The sequence below is a fragment of the Natrix helvetica genome, assembly GCF_964273705.1.
Source record: "Natrix helvetica genome assembly, chromosome: 1".
NCBI lineage: Eukaryota > Metazoa > Chordata > Lepidosauria > Squamata > Natricidae > Natrix > Natrix helvetica.
Genome location: NC_138548.1, coordinates 17,832,717 through 17,852,570, shown reverse-complemented (window position 1 = coordinate 17,852,570; position 19,854 = coordinate 17,832,717). Strand labels below are relative to the sequence as shown.

Genomic DNA, 19,854 nt, shown 5'->3' with positions numbered 1-19,854 from the left:
AGATAAACTAACTCTACTTTACTATGTCTATGGAGAGTCTCAATCATTCAGGTCATGGTTGTCCCAAAGGTGCTTTTTTTCCAAAAGGCAACTGGGCTTTCTTGGGGTTTTTTCTTTGAAAACATTTTTGCTTCTCATCCAAGAAGCTTCTTCTGTTCTAACTGACTGGTGGGGAATGGATTTTGTTGTAAAGTTACATTGACAGAATCTTAGGTAAAGGTTCCCCTTGCACATATGTGCCAGTCATTCCCAACTCTAGAGGGCAGTGCTAATCTCTGTTTCAAAGCCGAAGAGCCAGCGCTGTCCGAAGATGTCGCTGTGGTCATGTGACCGGCATGACTAAACGCCAAAGGCGCAGGGAATGCTCTTACTTTCCCACCAAAGGTGGTCCCTATTTTTCTACTTGCATTTTTACATGCTTTCGAACTGCTAGGTTGGCAGAAGCTGGGGCAAGTAATGGGAGCTCACTCTATTAAGAGGTGCTAGGGATTCGAACCGCTGAACTGCGGACCTTTCTGATCGACCAGCTCAGCATCTTAGCTACTGAGCCACGGCATCCCTTCGACAGAATCTTACAAGTCTGAAAAAACAATCCTTCCCCCCTGTCTTCTTTCACTCCAAGAAACTAGGGAAGGGTCTCTTCTTAGCTTCTTCCTCCACCCACTATCCAGTTGTGGGCTATGCTCTCTCTTATCTGACCCTTCCCTTGGCAGCGTCTCTTCCCTGTCTCTCAAAGTCTTTCCAACCTACCATTAAATCAGAACAACGTTTGGAATGGAAAGTAGAACATTGCTGAACATCTTGTATCTCTTTAGTCACATTCTGCTGCTGCTAAAGGATATCAGATCCAACTAATGCAGGCTCTTAGCCTGTTGGTGTGAATTTGTACGTCAGTTAAGGAGGTAGTGTAGCACTCCCATCAGACAGGTGCTTTAGGATTCACTTACAAGTGGAAGTTTTCCTCCCAGACGGGGTTCAAATTTCCATAAATGGTTTTTGTTCTCTTTTTGGTCTTTCCAACCTGGACGGTTACATAGGGGTCACTGGAGCCCGTTTTATCCTTCGCCTGCAGGCCTTGCGCACAAACCACTACAAATACATAAGCCACACGCAAGTACCATGTTGATTAGGTGGAAGGATAGACATATACCAAAACACACACACACACACACACAAAACAACAACAACAACAAAGGCAACACACGAACAAAGAAAACAAATGAAAAAAGTTAGGGTTAGATAATAGGCACAAAAAGAGTTTTAACATTTATTTTTCTTTTCTAGGTTGATTAGAATAAAAACAACACATTTGCCCATTTGTGTGTGAAATGGTGTTTTTTTTTTTAATGTACGCCTTCAGATCCAGCTAATTTTTTTTAATGTATGCCTCCAGATCCAGCCTGTCCCTGCAGTATTCTTGGCAAGATTTCAAAAGTGAGTTCCCATTGCCTGCCTCACAGGACTGAATGTCTATCCTAAAGTCATTTAGCTGGCTTCATGCAAAAGGTGGAACTCCTGGTTTCTAGCCTTCTGCCTTAACCATACTGACTCTTGTATGAAAGATGGCTAGCCTAACATATTGGTTTGATTCATGCACTACCTTTCAGATTAAACTGGGTGTCAAGAACTTCAGGCAGCTAATTTTAAGATTAGTAGATGGAAATTTAGGATTAGGTAATTTAATTGAATTATTAATATTAATAGGGTGTTAAAGTATATTGTGAATTTAAAATCCTTTAAAATAATTTAAGGATTAGAAATTGTGGGGATTTTGAGATATACTCCCCAGATTGATTAAATATTGTTAATGTTTGGTGTTATTGGTAATACTACACTTTTTGAATATTGAAGTTATTGGGGAATAATGAGTAATTTTTAAAATATTAAATAATAGTAATTTAATAGAGGATAACAAATACATGGTGTAAAGAAATGTTATCTATGAATGAATTAATAGGAAAAATGATAAAGGATTATGAAAAGAGAATATTATTGATGATGTTGGAAGATTAGGATTATATATTTGTATTATTATTGTCAACGTTGTTCAAAAAAGATTTGACCCAGTCAATACACTCTCCACAAAATATATATGGAATTATTATACTGAATAATAATAATAATAATAATAATAATAATAATAATAATAATAATAATAATAATAATAATAATAATAATAATAGAACTTCAGGCAGCTGAAGCATTATTGAGTACTCTTCTAAAATCACAGATCCCTTCCATCCCAAAATGTGAACAGGGAAAAACAGCTTTATATGCTTTTATGTCTTGACCCTCCTCAACCTGGACCAAAATCAATTATCGGTAAATATGGATTTCACCACAGTCCATAATTGTCACCAGAGATGGTGAGACACTTTACTCAAATTGATCTCAAATTAATTCAAGGACAGTGGTTCTTTAGTATCCTCCTTTTTAAAAATTGTCTCCTTTCTTTCTTTTCTTTTTTTCTTTTTTGGCATTTTGTAATGCACTTTTATGAAAACCCAACAAAAAGCATCCAAAAAAAGTTGATAGGGAAGAAAGAAAGTGCTCACCTAAATTCAAATACTAGTGAGGGGGAAATCTACACAAGGGTAGTATAAAAGAGAAAATTACTTGTATAGATGAATACATTAAAAGTGCACCAAATAATGTTTAGAAAATAACACGTTAGAAGGCATGCACTTCAAAAACTGAGGAAAATAAAGAGAACATCACACAGATGTTGACGGGCCCAACCCTCTGGAACGACCTCCCCCCCGATATTAGAACTACTGTTGATCTCCGCTCCTTCCGTAAGAAACTCAAGACCCACTTGTTCCAATTAGCTGGCCTGGCCCAATCGCAATGATAGGTATAAGTACAATTTAATCCTGACCTTCTGGATGGCATTTTAAATTTTTAAATTTTGGGGGTATTTTAATTTTTTTAATTGGTTTTAACTATTAGTTAGTTTATGGTACTGTACAGACTGTGTGCTAAAGTTGTTTTGTCTGGGGCTGTGTGTTTTGTTTTGTTGTCATATATATATTTATTGTCTGTACACCGCCCCGAGTCCCTTTGGGGAGAGGGGGCGGTTTATAAATTTAATAAACTAAACTAGATGTGGAAATGGGGCCAAAAAAAAAGGTTGGAAGAATCCAGTGACGTGCGGTAAGGTTTATGGCTGGTGAGGCATTGACCCAGTTGTGGGTTTCAAATTTTTTTAGATTTGTGGACTTCAACTCCCAGAATTCCACAGCCAGGCATGCTCAGTTCCGATTTAAAGTGACAGCATTTGTTTTTCTCCTTTGCGAAAGAAGATTCCTTCTTTCTTTTTCTTTTTCTTCTCCCTTCACCTCTTTCCTCCCTCTCCCCCCCACCTCTCTCTCTCTCACACACACACACAAATTGGATTGGACTACACACTTTCCCCCAGCCCCGGTAGGATCCAGCCCAGCTTCACTGATTACAGGTTTGTAAAGGCAACGTGGCTCTGCCTGCAATCAAACTACACTTTGAAGTTTGATGTTTGAATTCCTCCCCCTCTCTCCGACCCACACATACCTTTTCCAGCTGTTTCAGAGAGGATTTCAACTCTGCTCTTGCCTCCGGTCCTCTGAAGAAGCCCCGCCCAAATGAACGCCCTCTATTATGAGGCAGGAGAACTGCGTGCCTCACCTACGTCAGGAATTTTTAGGCTTTTAACCGTTGCTTAACTCTGCTCGAGTGATCATAAAATGCCTAAAGTCAGACTAGATGAGGCATGCAGTTCTCCTGCCTCATAGTAGAGGGCGCTTTTTTAGAGGCTTTTTTAAACAGTTAAGCAGAGTCATCCATGGTGAGGCAGCAACTAGCTCAGCCTGACCTCAGCTCTCGCCTTTTTCCTTTTACATTTTTTTTCTTTTCATGATGACAGTGGTGAGGCTGTGCCTCCCCTGCCTCCCCTGACTGCACATCACTGGAAGAATCAGAATCGGAGCAAAACAAAACTTAATAGACTGGTCTGCTATTACATATACCCCTGTATAGAATAAATCCAGAATATTTGTGGGTATGGGGTGATATGCATATTTTTGATCATGTTTGTGTAGTGTATATTGGAGGTGGTGACCCTCTGACGGCTGTATGCAAAGAAATTTCATTTTAATGTATGCCAATGAGTGTACATTTAAAGTGACAATAAAGTTGTAGTAAGTTCAGAAAGTTATTGGAATGATACCTGTGATGCTGATCTTGGCCGACCATTTTGAAGTGCCATCCAAAACACTCTGCTTGACTGCCTTCATCTGCTGGGTGTGGGTGGTCTTGGAGACTGCAAAGATCTCCTGGATCAACTCGAAGATCTCTGGTTTATTCCGCTCCCGGATCTTCATACGGTCTTTCAGCACCATAATAATATTCTGTGTGCGATCTTCTGCCCCATGTTTAGAACTTTTCTCTGCTGCCCCTGAGCACCAGAAGAAATATAGTATTGATAATCTCACATGCAACAATCGTGGTGACTATCATTATTGTTTATTATCTCTGTTGATAACAACACAGGTAGGCAAACTGTAAGACTCTAAACATTCCTACAACTGAACTATACTCTGAGAATTTCTCACTACTGGCCCCGCATGCTAGGCGTTGAAGTTCGGATCATTGGAAATATCATAAGTTGTCTATCTGTATATGAGGAATTCCATTTCTTTGATTCATTTTGATAATGACAAGATGAATAACAAGAGGGAAAATAAATAACTGCATGCAGCAACTAAATAAGAATGTAATGCATTTCAATTTGAAAGCACACCTGACTGGAATTGGATGGGTGGAACTGCCAGCATGGCAGTGGGAGATTGGAGCATGTGATGGACTTGTGAGTGTGGGGGCAAGATCATGAACTTTCAACTAGGTGGGGATAACCTGGAATCTTTCAGATTTGGGTTTTCCCAGATGTGCCAACATGGCTCTCTTAATAAACGGAACTTTGAGCAATACTTTGCCTTGGACTCTGATTTACTTTTGAATGCTATTTGGAACCCTGACACCTTTGCATTTTTGATGCAAAATATTACCATCAGCCGCTGTCAAATTGTGGTGCTGGAGAAGACTATTCAGAGTCCCTTGAACTGCAAGGAGATCAAATCAGTCAACCCTAAAGGAATCCTGACTGTTCTTTGCGAGGACAGATACTGAAGCTGAAATTCAGATACTTTGGACACTAAATGAGGAGAGAACTCATTGGAAAAGATCCTGATGTAGGGAAAGACTAAAGGTAAAAGGAGATCAGGATAGCAGAGGATGAGATGGTTAGATAGTGTCATCGACACAATGAACACGAATTTGGGCAGACTCCAAGAGACAGGGCAGGACAGGGGAATCTAGCATTCTGGAGCCAAGGTGGCACAGTGGTTAGAATGCAGTACTGCAGGCTACTTCTGCTGACTGCCTGTTGCCAGCAGTTCAGCAGTTGAAATCTCCCCAGCTCAAGGTTGATTCAGCCTTCCATCCTTCTGAGATGAGTAAAATGAGGACCCAGATTGTTGGGGGCAATAGGCTGACTCTGTAAAACTGCTTAGAGAGGGCTGTTAAGCACCATGAAATGGTATATAAATCTAAGTGCTATTGTTATTGTACTGTAAAGAGTTGGACATGACTTAGTAGTGACCGAACAACAACAATAAATTACCATCCGCATAGCACACATTACTGGTATTTCTTCCCCCAATTTTGGTTTCAAACAATACTCTTCTCCTCCTGTCCCCATGCAAAACCACCATGCAAGGGGATCCTCACTTTGCAAGCAGTCGGCATTGAGCAGGTCTTGGCACTTTTCATGGCATTTCACTCCACACTCGGTACACCGCATTCCTTGGCGTGCAATGCCCCAGAGCAGGCCCTCACACTCATAACAATAGGTGGGAGTGGTGGCAGTCCACACCTCAAAATTATGGGGGGTTGTGCAAGAGATGGGATAGATTAAGGCTTGGAGGGTCTTCTTGTAAACATGGTTTTTCTGTGGGTGGAAAATAGTGAGAATACTGGTTGGAACAAGAAAGGCAAATGACTTAGCTATCACTATTTCTTGTCAATGGTGGCTAAATATGATGGGCCTTTCCGTGCTTGTCCTGGCAACACCTTTTTTGCTGCTTATCCCCAAGGTGTTGTCTTCCTCTTGTCCCCAGCCCATGAATGAAACAGACTTCATTCGTCCTTATAGGTTCCGGTGTGAAATTAACATTTTCTCCCTTTTTTTGACTGTTCAAGAGTCAAAATCTTGACTTCAAGATTTGGCTATATTAAGGGATGGGCTGCTGGGGGTTTGCACAGGTTCAGGCGATTCTCTAGCGAAGATTCTGCACAATTCGGCAAACCCCCAATTCCCACTCCTGGCTGGCCGCTCCCACCCCACCCCTCCCTTCCCAATCCCTCCCAGGACTCTCCATGTTCATCATGCCAGGTAAGTGCAGGGCCCTCAGGAAGGTGAAGGGGAAGGGGGGAAATGGGCCAACCAGAGGTTCCAGAATCCTCTGGAGAGCCTCTGGAGCATGGGGGGAGGAAAGCAGTTTTCGCCCACCCAGAGGCTCAGGGAAAGCCTCCTGAGTCTATGGAGTGTGAAAAATGCTCCCCCCCCGGCCGTGGTACAGGAGGCCGACTAGGCCACGCTCACTATGGTCATGGCCACTCAGCAATGGGGCAGCAAACCGGTTGCTGCAATTTTTGAAGCCCACCCCTGGCTATATCACTCTTATCTTTTCAATTCAACAGTGGGGAACAGACCTATGTTCTAGCAAGAGCCCTCTGTTACAACCATACTTCCTTGACACATGTTCTATGATCAGAAATATAGACTAGGCAATTTTTTCTCTCTTAGGGTCAAGTTTCTCTCAGGCTAATCTTTTGGGGACCATTTGCTAATAGAGGGCAGAGCACTGTATACACAACAGGAGCCACTGGCTGGCTTCACTCCTCTTGCTTTCTGACACTCTCTTTCCCCACTGCTTGAGATTTCCTTTACGTTTCTTGTCCCAAGGTCCACCCAATAGGTCAGTAAGGCAGCTGCTTCATCTCCTGCCTTGGTTCTGTTTGACTTCCGTGGATAATTGTGCTTTCTTTGTGGAATGATCCATATGATGGAAAAAGCAATGTTGTCTGGAATTGAAGCAAGGTCCCTCCTTATTATAACTTAAAGGTAAAGGTTCCCCTCGCAGATATGTGCTGGTTGTTCCCAACTCTAGGGGGCAGTGCTCATCTCCTTTTCAAAGCTGAAGAGCCAGCGCTGTCCGAAGACGTCTCCATGGTCATGTGGTTGGCATGACTAAACACCAAAGGCGCACAGAATGCTGTTTACCTTCCCACCAAAAGTGGTCCCTATTTTTCTACTTGCATTTTTACATGCTTTTGAACTACTAGGTTGGCAGAAGCTGGGACAAGTAATGGGAGCTTACTCCATAATGCAGCACTAGGGATTTGAATTGCCGAACTACCAACCTTTCTGATTGACAAGCTCAACGTCTTAGCCACTGAGCCACACAGCCCAGATATTATAACTTAGGAGGGGTCTAATATGTATTCACCCGGGACTTTTAATGTTGAGCTGCTTTGCATTACAGGTTTAATGTTTATTGTTTGATGTTTTATATTTCTTGTTTCTAACACAATTTTATTGTACTTCTATAAGCCAACTAGAGCTGTTAAGCAACTGCTCGGGATATCCATTTCCTAAATGTTCTAAGTAAATAATTGAAAGGCAATTGTGACACTTACTAGCTCTTCATTGTTTAAAGTGCTTGATGCAAGTGCTGACGTAATACCAGCTTTCCTGGACTGGACTAAGGACTGTGGGAAGAAACATAAAGAATAATTAAATCAAAATAATACAGACTGTACACATTCCTTTTTATGAATGATCCAGATGTATCTTCATAGCTGCTATTTGCTTTAGAGGCAAATAGAATATTTGTAAACAAAACCCTACATTTTATATTTTTTTTAAAAAAAGTCTTAGGGGTCAAAATTCATAACGAATTTTGAATCCAGACTAGCAAACTAGAAGAAGACCCTAAATTTTAGTAGAAGTGCAAATTGAGAATGCATTTACAAAGAATAAATATTGAAAAAGAAATAATACTCACCATTGCCTGTAAAGTATTGGAGGATGAAAAAGCACAAGAAGAGAGGGAAGAAGTTAATATGATGCAAATAATAATAATTTCTTCCAGACCTTCCCTATGATAAGCAAAATAGCACAAGATCCTTTAAAGATTTGGGAGGCTCCTAATTCTTTTCTTATTTCAGAAATAGGGGGGCAGTAGTTCTGGCTCGTGTGCCTAGGGAGTTCCTAATGGTTTATCTCTCATCGACTTCAGCTAACGGAGTCCATTGAAATGGTGTGACTTGGAATTCAAAAACTGCCTTAAATCCACAAGTTTCCATTCCATTTCAATATCTATTAAAATCCACTTTCTCCAATCTTGGGTTCTCCAAAGGTGGTGAGACTTCAGAAGTTTTAACGCATTTGAAGATCATCGTATTGAGGAGAACCCTATGAGTTTCTAACTTGGTTTTAGACTTCATGTCCATATTCCCACTTAATCCTACCCTACCTTTTCCAGTCACCAACATCAGCACTCTTTTACTGTGTCCCTGGGTGACTTGGTGGCAAAAAAATTCCTACAAACTCATCAAATTCCCAGAGGATAAATAAATAATGCCTATTATGCCACAATACATTACTTCATGTCAAAAGTATACTGTCCACAATGCGTAAGACTATCTGTAAACCATTGGCTGTTCAAAGTGCTCTTCCAATCCACACACCGAAGTTTGGTACTTGTAAATAAGACACTGACTTCAGCATCCCCCCTCCCTCTATTGCAAAAGACACAAAAGAAGCTGCATTATCAAAGAGAAGGAGCAGAAGCCCAGGCAGAAGACAGACAAAGGAAGGACAGTAAAATCCAGATGTTGCAAGCAGGAAGTTAATAAGAGACAGGCAAGCAAAGGTGCAAGGGTGAAGGGAATCAAACCTGTAGGTGATGGCGATTTATATCATACCAGAACTTAGCTTTCAAGGATTCCTAAACTTTTAAGTTAAAACCTACTTGAAACTAATTTAATTTTTTTCGTATGTTTTTTCTATAAAACTATAATTCCTGAACTTTGTATTGTGACTTGTGAAGCATCCCATCTAGGCTTTTTAGTACCTTTGAGAGGCCTCAGAAGATAATAAGTCTTGGGAACTGTAGTTCTGCTTAGGATGTGGAATTAGGAATTCTATCAGGCTTTCTGTTTATACTTAGATATAATTCCAAGGTTCCTTGATGACATTTGATCACTCTGTTCATTCTCCAACTAAGAAGCTTTGGGGTCTGAAGAACGTTCGAGCTCTTCACAATCACATATGTAAATTTAGTATAAATATAAAGCAATAATTTCCAGAAAAGGAAGTTGCTCAAGAAAACATTAGGAAGCCCTGGATGTCCCAGATTGACATTCCAAGGACTTTTTCCCACTGAATTAGTCACTCTAATAAAAGTTTTTATCAACTTCTTGATGAGAACTTTCAGGATTTGCTAATTTTGAATGCTTTGTGACATAGAAATTTGAATATGCTGTACACAAGACTGTAGCCCCCAGAATTTCTTGAGTGCAGAAGTTAGCAAAGGGGAGCAACTAGGCAGAAAGATTTTAGGTGCCGCACTCTATACAAATTGCTTGTTTACACATCTTAGAATGGAGTGATCTCACAAGCTTCCCACCACCAAAATTGAACTTTCAAGGAAGAAACTGAGAACGATGTTAGGAAATGTCTCTGCACATTTCATGATCTCCAACTATTATTAGGTCTCCTTGTTAGAGTTGGGTTAGTTAGCAAAGCTAAAAGAAAGACAATGAAGTTTTTGTCTTTAAAATATATGTATTAAAATTGGTTCTATTTTTAGTATCTCAAATATTGCCTATGTCATTTCTCCCACATCTAGTATCCTTCAGATATTTTGGATTACAATTCAGATCATCCTTGCCTGGGAATGATGAGAGTTGTAGTCCAAACAGTTGGGGGAAAATCACATGTTGGAAAGTTGACCTGAGTTTCTTCTTGTTCTCCGGGCTGAAACTGAGGAATTGCTTAACGCCTGTCCCACAAGGCAAGCTGTGTCACTGCATGTTCTCCATTCAGAATTAACTACCTCCAGACTGGTTTCTGGTTTCTCTTGGTCTCCTTTCCTGAGGAATCAGGAAACACATACAGGGTTTCCTGCTTTAATAGCACAACGTTGAGCAACAATATTAATCTGAGCTTTGTTAGTTTTGGTTTTCTGAATATGCTCTTTTTTTTCTAGCTACTCAGTTTGCCAAACACGGCAAACCCTCTGTAATTGAAGCAATAATTCCTTTATTAGGAGTGCCAGCAGCCCTGGCAAAAAAAGTTTCTCTTTCAGTCAGGGAGATGAATAGCCTGTCACACCCATTCGTCTCGGCCCCCTGTCTTTTATCCGCAGAGCTAGGGTGGGGCTTTGCTCGCAGCGGTGGCTCCTCCTTCACAAGGATTGGCCCACAGATTTCCACTGCTCTCCTCTCCTCTGCCTTCTGTGCATCAGGCATTGGACCCAACTATTCCTCCTCTTCCTCATCAGCCACCTCCAGACCTGGGGGCTGTTGACTCTCCATCTGAGGGCTGACGGACGGCCCAGGCTCCACCACTCTCTCTCTCTCTCTCTCTCTCTCTGCCAGCTCCATTACCTCTTCTCCCTCAGAGCTCTCAGGTTGCCTTGATGCTGACCCTGACCCCCACTCTCCTCCTCCTCTGATTCGGTTGTTGGAGGGGCTGGCGGCCGACAGGCCACAACAACTGAGTAAAGCACATGGTGATCATATGGGCAGAGGACACTATTATTCTCTCTTCTTTCTGGAGATGTTGGGAGCCTAACCTAGTTCATTTATCTACCACTGAAGTATGATTGCTTTTGGCTAAGAAATATAGGCTTGCCAGGTGTCCACTATTTGAGCGGACAGTCCGCTTTTTTCACATTATGTTCACTATTTTTTTCCCCACAAAATAGTGGACATTTTTTTTTTAATTCAAAAACTTTATGATGAAATGGTACGTAATCTAAAGCTGTACAGTCTAAGAAAGTAAGGATAGGAGAATCGCGTTTTGTCTTTTTTTTTCATCAGTTAGAATGAGACAAAGATCGAATATCCATTGAACTCGATTCTCCGAAAAAATTATTAATCATACTCAATTGTTTCACAAGACATTTAATAAAAGTATATAAAATTATTTACATACTATTTTTTCTTAACTCGCATTTACCTGATATTTTTATATTATACTTTTTTCTTAGTTGGATAGGTATGTTTTGGAACACTCAATGACGTATCATCATTTGAGGTTCAATGAGGACTAGCCTCAATATGTAGAGCGCGAATTTGTCAAACCAAAGATTTCGTTGAAGCATTATAAACATAAAAGTTAATCATCGTTTTTATGTAAATACTATTTTGCTGTGTTCTAATTATAATATATTTGATGTTTTGAATTTTAAGCAAAGTTTTGAAGTGATTATTTTAATACGTGTTAAAATGTAAGAAATATATAATTTAATTGTAAAAAATTTTTATTTATTTTTACTACTTAAACCCCCCCTTCCCCCCGGCTTGTCCGCTATTTTTTGGAAGCAGACCTGGCAACCCTACAAATATATCTTCCTAATATTCTCTACTCTCAAATTTTAGTCCTGCCAAGACAGTTTACCTAAAGAATCTCCTTCAAAGGTAAGTTCTCACTAAATTATGCCTTCTCCAAAAGGCTGATGGTTAGGGAATCTATCAATAAGGGAAGCATACAAGGAAAAGTGCAAGAAATGCAGTGGGTCCAAAACATGTTGAAGGGTAGACCTCACACAACAGGAAGGGTTGTATCTTGGGAATAGTGAGGTTTGGGAGTGTGGTTTTAGGAGGAAGGAGACAAAACTGGGAAATTAAAATGCAGGAAGACATTTGGTGTTCCATGTTGGATAAGGATGTTGTTAAATCAGGCATTTGCAACTGATGGTTATTGGGATCCTGGGTTCAGGGGAAGAGGAATCCTGGGGGGGGGGGTTTCTCCCTTTCACCTCGTTCTCACCAGATCGCTGATCACTAGCGGAAGAGATTTACGTCCAGCCTTAATGTCGGGCATGCTGTTAATGCAGCGCAGAAACTTTACTGCGGCTCCCCTGAGAGAGAATGCACCCACAACAGCATCAGCAAGCAGAAGATGGAAGAGAAATAAAACAAGCTTTATTAGCAAAGCGAAGCAGAGGCAACTGAATAAGATGCAACGCACGCTGGAGCCAGAGTAATGGAGGATGTGATCTTTCCTTCCCTGCCAATCCTGTTTTCAGGTGTTGCTATGAGCTACATTTTAGGGCAGAAAAGGGGATCATCACAAAATTGTGGCAACAATCATTATTTGCTGGTTTTCTTCTAGGCCTCTGAATTTTGAAAGAATTAAAAATTATTCTTCATTATAATTTGAGAACTGGTGCAATGCAGTTGCTAGAGACACATTTCCACGGAAAGATTGTGGAAGAGATCTCGCTGTGGCCAACTCACCATGGGACAATTCATCGCCGCACAAGAGTTACACTAATATTGAAGAAATAGTGGAATAGAATCATTAAAGAAAAGATACCAAAGGAGGGACATAATGAAATGTGAATGACAAACATTAAAATATTTCAAAATTATTTTAAATAATGAAATTGAATTGTTGAATTGTCCCTGCAGTGAATTCGCCACGGCGATTTGGCTGCAATGAGTTGTCCCATTCCACCATGAGAGGCAGCATCTGGTTGATTTAATCTTACTGGGAAATTAAGCAGGGTTGGACCTGGCTAGTACTTGGATGGGAGACTTCAGAAAATCCAAGAGCAGTAGCCTTGATAGGAAGCAAAAAAAAAAAGCCAAATACAATTTTTGTATTGCCGCAATATGACTGTGCCTATGAAGCAGCCGATCTAGATTTGAAGAATTGAAGAAACCTCAATCAATCGCAGCAAATTTAAAATATATGGGCTTTAAGATACGTTAATACCTATTAAATATCTGTTAATATTTATTTAGTATCTGTTAATAATTATTAAATACGTCTCCGTGCTGGCTAGGGAATTCTAAGAGTTGATCTACTTATCATAATGTTGCCAAGGTTAAGAAACATTGCCTATATTGAATTATTGTATTCCAAATAGGATTTAGCCAAAGGCTATGTTGTTGCTGCTAGATTCAATTTCGAAGCAGTGGGTGCCCTTTGGGACTACACTCTTACTCGTCCAAATGCTTTCTTGATTCCAACCCAAAATCTCACAAAGGCTTTAGAAACAGGGGTGGGCTTCTGAGAGTTCGCAGGGGGAGAACCTCTAGCTAAGATTCTGTGCAGTTTGGAGAACCTCCAAAGCCCACTCCTGGCTGCCCAGCCCTGCCAACCCCTCCCCTCCCAGGAGTCCCCACATGGCCCATTTTGGATGCAGGTAAGTGCAAGGTGTGCACGGAGCCTTGGGGAAGGCAAAAAATGGGCCTACAAGAAGTTCGGCAAAAACCGGGCCTCCATAGTCTGAGGAGTCCATTTTTGCCCTCCTGGAGGCTCGAAGAAAGCCTCCGGAGCGCGGGGAGGACAAAAACATTACCCTCTGCCATGGTGCAGGAGGCCAACTAGGCCACGCCCACCATGGCCAGGCCCACCCAGCAATCGGGCAGATAACCCCTTGCTAAAATTTCTGAAGCCCAGCCCTGTTTAGAGGGTACCAGGCTTGGGATGACAGATACGGGGTGGTTTTTTTGTTTTTTGTTTTTGCAAATGAGTATGTGCATCCATCTCTCTATATAAAGAGAGAGATCTTACCAATGTAGTCAACCCCTGTCTTCCTTCCCATCGCTCCCCTCTCTCAACGTGGGAGGCGGGACACCAATGAGATCAAACAGTCAATCGGTCAAATGAGGCTACTTAAGACAATTACGGTTTCAGGAGAATTTGCACCAGGGCATTTTCTTTCTCAATTCACTGCCTCAGCCAAAGAGTACACCAGATCTCAAATTACAAAATACTGAATTCAAGGACTTCAGTCTATGAGGTCACATTCATCCTTCCATTAGCTGGCTCCAGAGACACATTTAGTGGAATTCCTGCTGTTCCAGAGCAGATAAAGCCAGTAGCTGCTGGAGAGGAAGAAAGAGAAAAGAAAGATGTTAGAAGAAGAAACCTCACCAAATCGCTAACTAGGGGTATGGGTTTTCTTTTGCGAATGTCAGGCATACTATCAATTATGATCAACCCGCCACCAGGCCTGGAGAAGAGACAAAAACAGTCAGATCATACAAGGGGACAGGTGAAGGAAGGGTGGAGGAAATTTGAAACAAGGTTAGGATAGGGAAGCAGAGAAGGGAGAGGAAGGGGAGGAATCAAAAGATGAGGCCGTGGAAGTATTTGGATAGGCACATGCACAAGGCTGAGCATTGCCCTGGAGATCTCAAGATTTATTCTGTACTTGGAAGAGGATGGGGTGGGGGGAGAGAATTTGGATATTGTCCCTTGTCAGATGAGGGACTTCCTTATGGGAGTGACACTTAAACATAGAGGGCAACATCATTTTCCAAGGGCCCAGCATCTCTTTCTTTTACGTCTTGTCAAACCAAAATTCAAAGGAGTACAAAACCTTGTACTAGTTGCCAAAGACAGGAGTTTGGTGCCCTTTTCCAAAATAACTTTGGGCTGTCAAGGGTCTACTGTAAAAAAAATTTTGACTTGCAAGTATCGAGCAGTAAGATTAGGAGGAATCTCAATTCAAATCCTTCTGTTCCAAAGTAAAAATCATGATGTCATCTTTCCGAGAAGTTATTTCCCCATTTTGGAGGCCAGGTCTGGACTGGCACATATAGATACGTTAATAGTTACACGTTTGATGGTGAATGCCACAGTTGAATGAGATGTGAATCTATTCTTTCGAGTGTGTGTGTGTGTGTGTGTGTGTATGTATATGTATGTATGTATATGTATATATGTATGTACTGTATGTATGTATATGTATATATGTGTGTGTGTGTATTGTGTCACAACCCCTGGTATGCCCAAATATGGGAGGGAACACACTGCTTCCCTTTTCTGTCTTTCGGCTCACTCCAGGGCAACGTTTCGGCGAGGTCTCACTCGAAGATGGCGAGTGAGATCTCGCCGAAACGTTGCCAAGACAATCTCAATCTTACATGGGAAAAGACCCGAATACAACAAGACCAGCATGCTTAGACCCGTGAAAATCTACGAATATATATATATATATATATGTATGTATGTATGTATGTATGTATGTATGTATGTATGTATGTATGTTATGATTCAACAGGATAATTATTTGTGCATGATTTGGTCCAAGGACCTTTTGAAAACAGCTTTAAGTCTGATAGACCCTCAAATTATTGGCTACCAATCACTGGCCATTACTGTCTGTGATTGGTAGACCCTCAAATTATTGATGGATTATTTGAAAAAGGAATTCTATTGTCTATTTATTGTCAAACAAATTGACAATATTGTTAGTCATGGGAGAAGGAAAAAATATTCCTTTTCTATATCCTGCATAGTTTAATACATATTCATAATACTCTGTGCCTAATTTAATCATATTCTTTTAATTAGAGTTTAATTTTTAATTTCTTTTCAATGTTTAAAATGCATCGTGCCCAAGTTGAAGGAACCAGGAAATTAAATTTTACTGCTCAGGATTTTGAACAATTACAATATTGTTTTGTTTTTTTTTTGAAATCTGTCTTCTGCTATTGAAATCCTGCCATTTTAACTTCAGAAGGAAAATACAAAAGTCTTGCTAAATGTATGGCCATAAATCGTACTAAATGCTTTCGCATTTGTCAAATCCTGCCAAGAGCTAACTGTTATTGAGTGCCATCTGTTAGATCTAATGTAATTTTTAACTGCTGGATGTCAATTCTTGTAATAAGTACTGAGCATTATAGTAATGTCATCTATGAAATACTGTCAAATAAGGAGATCTGCATACTCGATCTGATTAAATGGAAGCCATTCTAATACCCCGTCTGTCAAAAACAATTGTTATGTTCTGCAAAATCTTTGCAGAGCGAGATTACATTTTACAGCTATCTGCCATCTGAATGTGCAGATGAGATGTGATTGCTGATGGCTTTGTGGGAGAGGACATTTTTTCCCTCTTTAATAATACAAAAGATCTATTAATCCTTCTTGCCTCCACCAGTAGTGAATCAGAGAGGAAGTGCATAAATATGGGAAGGGGAACTGAGTGGCTGCTTCTCAACATGGAAGCAAAGTCATGGAAGATAGAATCATAGGGTTGGAAGGGACCTTGGAGGTCTTCTAATCCAACCCCCTGCTTATACCTTCCTAGACAAACGGTTGTCTAATCTCATCTTGAAAACTTCTACTGATGTTCTTTAGTACCTACTTGGATGGGGGAAATGTTGGGAACAACCTGAAATTAGGACAGAACCTCCAAAAACAGCAATCTACAAGTCATCCGAAGAATATTTCCATTTCACCCCATTCTCCAGGACTGGAACTCACCCGCCTTTAAACCAGAGGGATTTTGATTCGCCTTCACCTCGAGCCTGAAAAACAGAAAATGATGAATTTAGCTGAGACTCTGCTGTGAGTTGTTGCAACCAAAGATTCTGGACTAGAAGTCTTTTTTTTTTGTGAACCAATGTGCTCTTGTTGTTGTCAAGGTTCCAAGTGATACATCCTGTTCAATAAGAACTTTGAAGCAAACTAGTTCCTCAAAGAACATTTTTATTAGGACATATCAAATTGGCAACTCCTGGTGGAAAAGCTCTAAGTTGGCACTGTTCCCCCCCACAATTAAAAGTAAAATTTCATCACTCCCCCACCCTCCGAGTCTCAGTCACATGTTCCAATCAGCATAAAAGCCAGTTGCCAGCGATAAACTTTGGCTACAATATACATCTGGAAAAATGGCAAGAATTATGGGAAAGGAATAGGAAAATAACACTGGCAATACCGTATAAAGAAAACTTATATAAAATATTTTATAGGTGGCATCTCCCACCCGCGAGAATAGCCAAAATGTTTAGCACCAAATTGTTGGAAATGTGATTATGAATCAGGCACATACTATCAGGAGAGGGTTTATTTTAGCGCATACTCTCAAAAGCCCGATTAGGCTTATTATCCAGGGAGGTCTTATTTTCAGGGAAACAGTAGTAGTAGTAGCAGCAGTAGCAATAGTAATAGTAGTAGTTTTGGATCAAAATGCTCCACCTGGTAACACACTTTGTAATAAATATAATAAATATGGTATGTACAGGTTGAAGCATAATCTTCATAATGCAGATTTATTCCCAGTTATGGGGAATCATATACATATAACTAAAGTCACACTGAAACTGCAAATCTATACATACACTATATTGCCAAAAGTATTCGCTCACAACTTAATCTGATTATGTGGATGGGTGAGCAAATTCTTTTGGCAATATAGTGCATATCTGAGAGTGAGTCTATTCAACACAATGGCATGTATTTGGAGGAGATATGCATGATTATGCTAGTAAATATATGATTTGCATACCTAATTTTATTCATCATTGGCTTTCAGAAAAGAGAGATTTTCTTTTACCTGTTCTTTTATTTTATTCTCTTAATCCAATATCTGTCAGTTCTGTTAAACTAAAAGAATTGCTAAAATTAATTTTGGAATTAATTAATTAACTATTTGGAATTAATTAATTACTATTGGAATTAATTAATTAATTAATTAATTAATTAATTAATTAATTAACTGGATTTCCAGTTCTTCACTTCCTCTACCTCAGTGCTTCTCTACCTCAGCAACTTTAAGATGTGTGGACTTCAACTCCCAGAATTGCCCAGCCAATTGACAACATCCATACATCTTTAAATTCCAGAGGTAAAAAACCCTGTTCTACATAGTGGTGGCGCAGTGGTTAGAATGCAGTACTGCAAACTACTTCTGCTGACTGCTGGCTGCAGTTCAGGAATTCAATTCTCACTGGCTCAAGGTTGACTCAGTCTTCCATCCTTCCGACTCCGAGGTGCATAAAATGATAGGATGACTCTGTAAACTGCTTAGAGAAGGCTGCAAAAGCACTGTGAAGGGGTATACAAGTCTTATTGCTATTGTCATTCACCATATTATGTATGGACATTGATAAAACTGCAATGATATATAGATGGATTATAATATATTTTTCCATGAAGAGTCTTCTTGTGCGATGTTTTACTGAAGTATGCAAGATCCCCCTGAGACTCTGAAAACAAACTAAAACAATCGCGACTGAAGCATAAATCTAATTAACTTTGAAGCCCATTATTAATATACACCATACAAAAAGAATCATGCTACCAAGCATCCATGTAACTTTTTGCATTACTGATCACTGGGTTTCTTTTGATGTTTTATTGATAATGTGTGCCTGAAATAAAAATGAACTGAAGCAAACTGCTACTACAGTATTTGTTGTCTATAAGAATCTGAAGATTTAAAAAGTGATTATACTAGAGGATTCTTAATTTACCTGTTCTGTTTTAAAAACAAAACCAGATAATTCAAAATGGCAAAAGCCATAGAGAACTTTAGAAAAAACAACAATTGGAATAGGTTTTATCTGAAGGCTATTCAATAGGAAGAGTAAAATGATGGGTTTTTTTTTACAATTCATTGATTTAGATTGTACCTTTTTTACTAGAAATAATGTCTAGGATGAAGAGTAGTATATGTAGGCCTGGACTTACAACCAAAATTGGGACCAGAATTCCTGTTGCTAAGCAAGGTAGTTGCTAAGTGATTTGTGCCCAATTTTATGACCTTTGTGCCACAGTTGTTAAGCGAATGATTGTAGTTACTAAACAAATCATTGGTCATTAAGTGAATTTGGCTTCCTCGTTGTCTTTGCTTGTTGGCTGAGACGGTTGCAATGAACTCAAGCCGCTGCAACTGTCATTAATACATGCAGGTTGCCAAGCACTCAGGTCTTGAGCACATGACTGTGGAGATGCTACAACGGTTGTAAGAAGGAGGATTAGTTGTAAGTGACTTTTTAAATGACATTGCAACTTTGAATGCTTTCTAAATGAATGGTTGTAAGTCAAGGACTATCTGTTAGAACAATTAATCAGTGGAACAGCTTGCCTCCAGAAGTTGTGAATGCCCCAACACTGGAAGTCTTTAAGAAGATGTTGGATAGCCATTTGTCTGAAACGGTATAGGGTTTCCTGCCTAGGCAGGGGGGTTGGACTAGAAGGCCTCCAAGGTCCCTTCCAACTCTACTATTGTATTGTATTATTGTTTCGAAAACTCTTATCCGCATATCAAACAAATCACGTTTCTCAGAGATATCCCACGTATTTCCAATGATTTCAGAAGGGATACCTGCCTCTTGGAGTTGAATGCAGACTTTATTGAATGCCCGTAACCAGTTGGCTTTTGCTCGTGCTTTGGGGTCTACCACTTCAACTTCCTCCTTCTCCCTGTAACCAGAATGAAGAGGTCAAGTGCAAAATCCAGCATCTGATCTTTGGCTGAGAATTTACAGGAAACGGCTCTATCAAACTGCTTTCTGTTAAATAATTTCACCCTGTTTTTTTTAGTAACTCTCTAGTTCCATGTCATGAAATAACTTCAGGCTGTATTTAAGAACCCAAAGAACGTTGTTAAAGGGAGGTCAGCCAGCAGAAAGGTGTTCCCCTCTAAATCAGGATCTTCAAAGTGGGCAACATTGAAACCCCCGCTCCCAAGAATTGATGTAACTATTCAAAGGGCCAATAAGTGTCTGGGGATCAGCAGACGGTTGGAAAATTATGAAAATGGTTGAAATGATGGATAA

General features: G+C 40.1%; 1 protein-coding gene across 1 annotated transcript in view; it reads right to left on the bottom strand.

The window, feature by feature from the left end:
• The window catches only part of UNC13A (unc-13 homolog A), a 173,227-nt gene that overhangs the window by 75,838 nt on the left and 77,535 nt on the right, over positions 1 to 19,854 (bottom strand). Inside the window, exons 12-18 of the mRNA XM_081958016.1 lie at positions 19,405 to 19,498; positions 16,556 to 16,599; positions 14,213 to 14,291; positions 7,732 to 7,803; positions 5,761 to 5,980; positions 4,202 to 4,429; positions 948 to 1,089 (exon numbers count right to left, since the gene is read on the bottom strand). Coding sequence (XP_081814142.1) covers positions 948 to 1,089; positions 4,202 to 4,429; positions 5,761 to 5,980; positions 7,732 to 7,803; positions 14,213 to 14,291; positions 16,556 to 16,599; positions 19,405 to 19,498 — 879 coding nt within the window. The remainder of the gene's footprint in view (positions 1 to 947; positions 1,090 to 4,201; positions 4,430 to 5,760; positions 5,981 to 7,731; positions 7,804 to 14,212; positions 14,292 to 16,555; positions 16,600 to 19,404; positions 19,499 to 19,854) is intronic.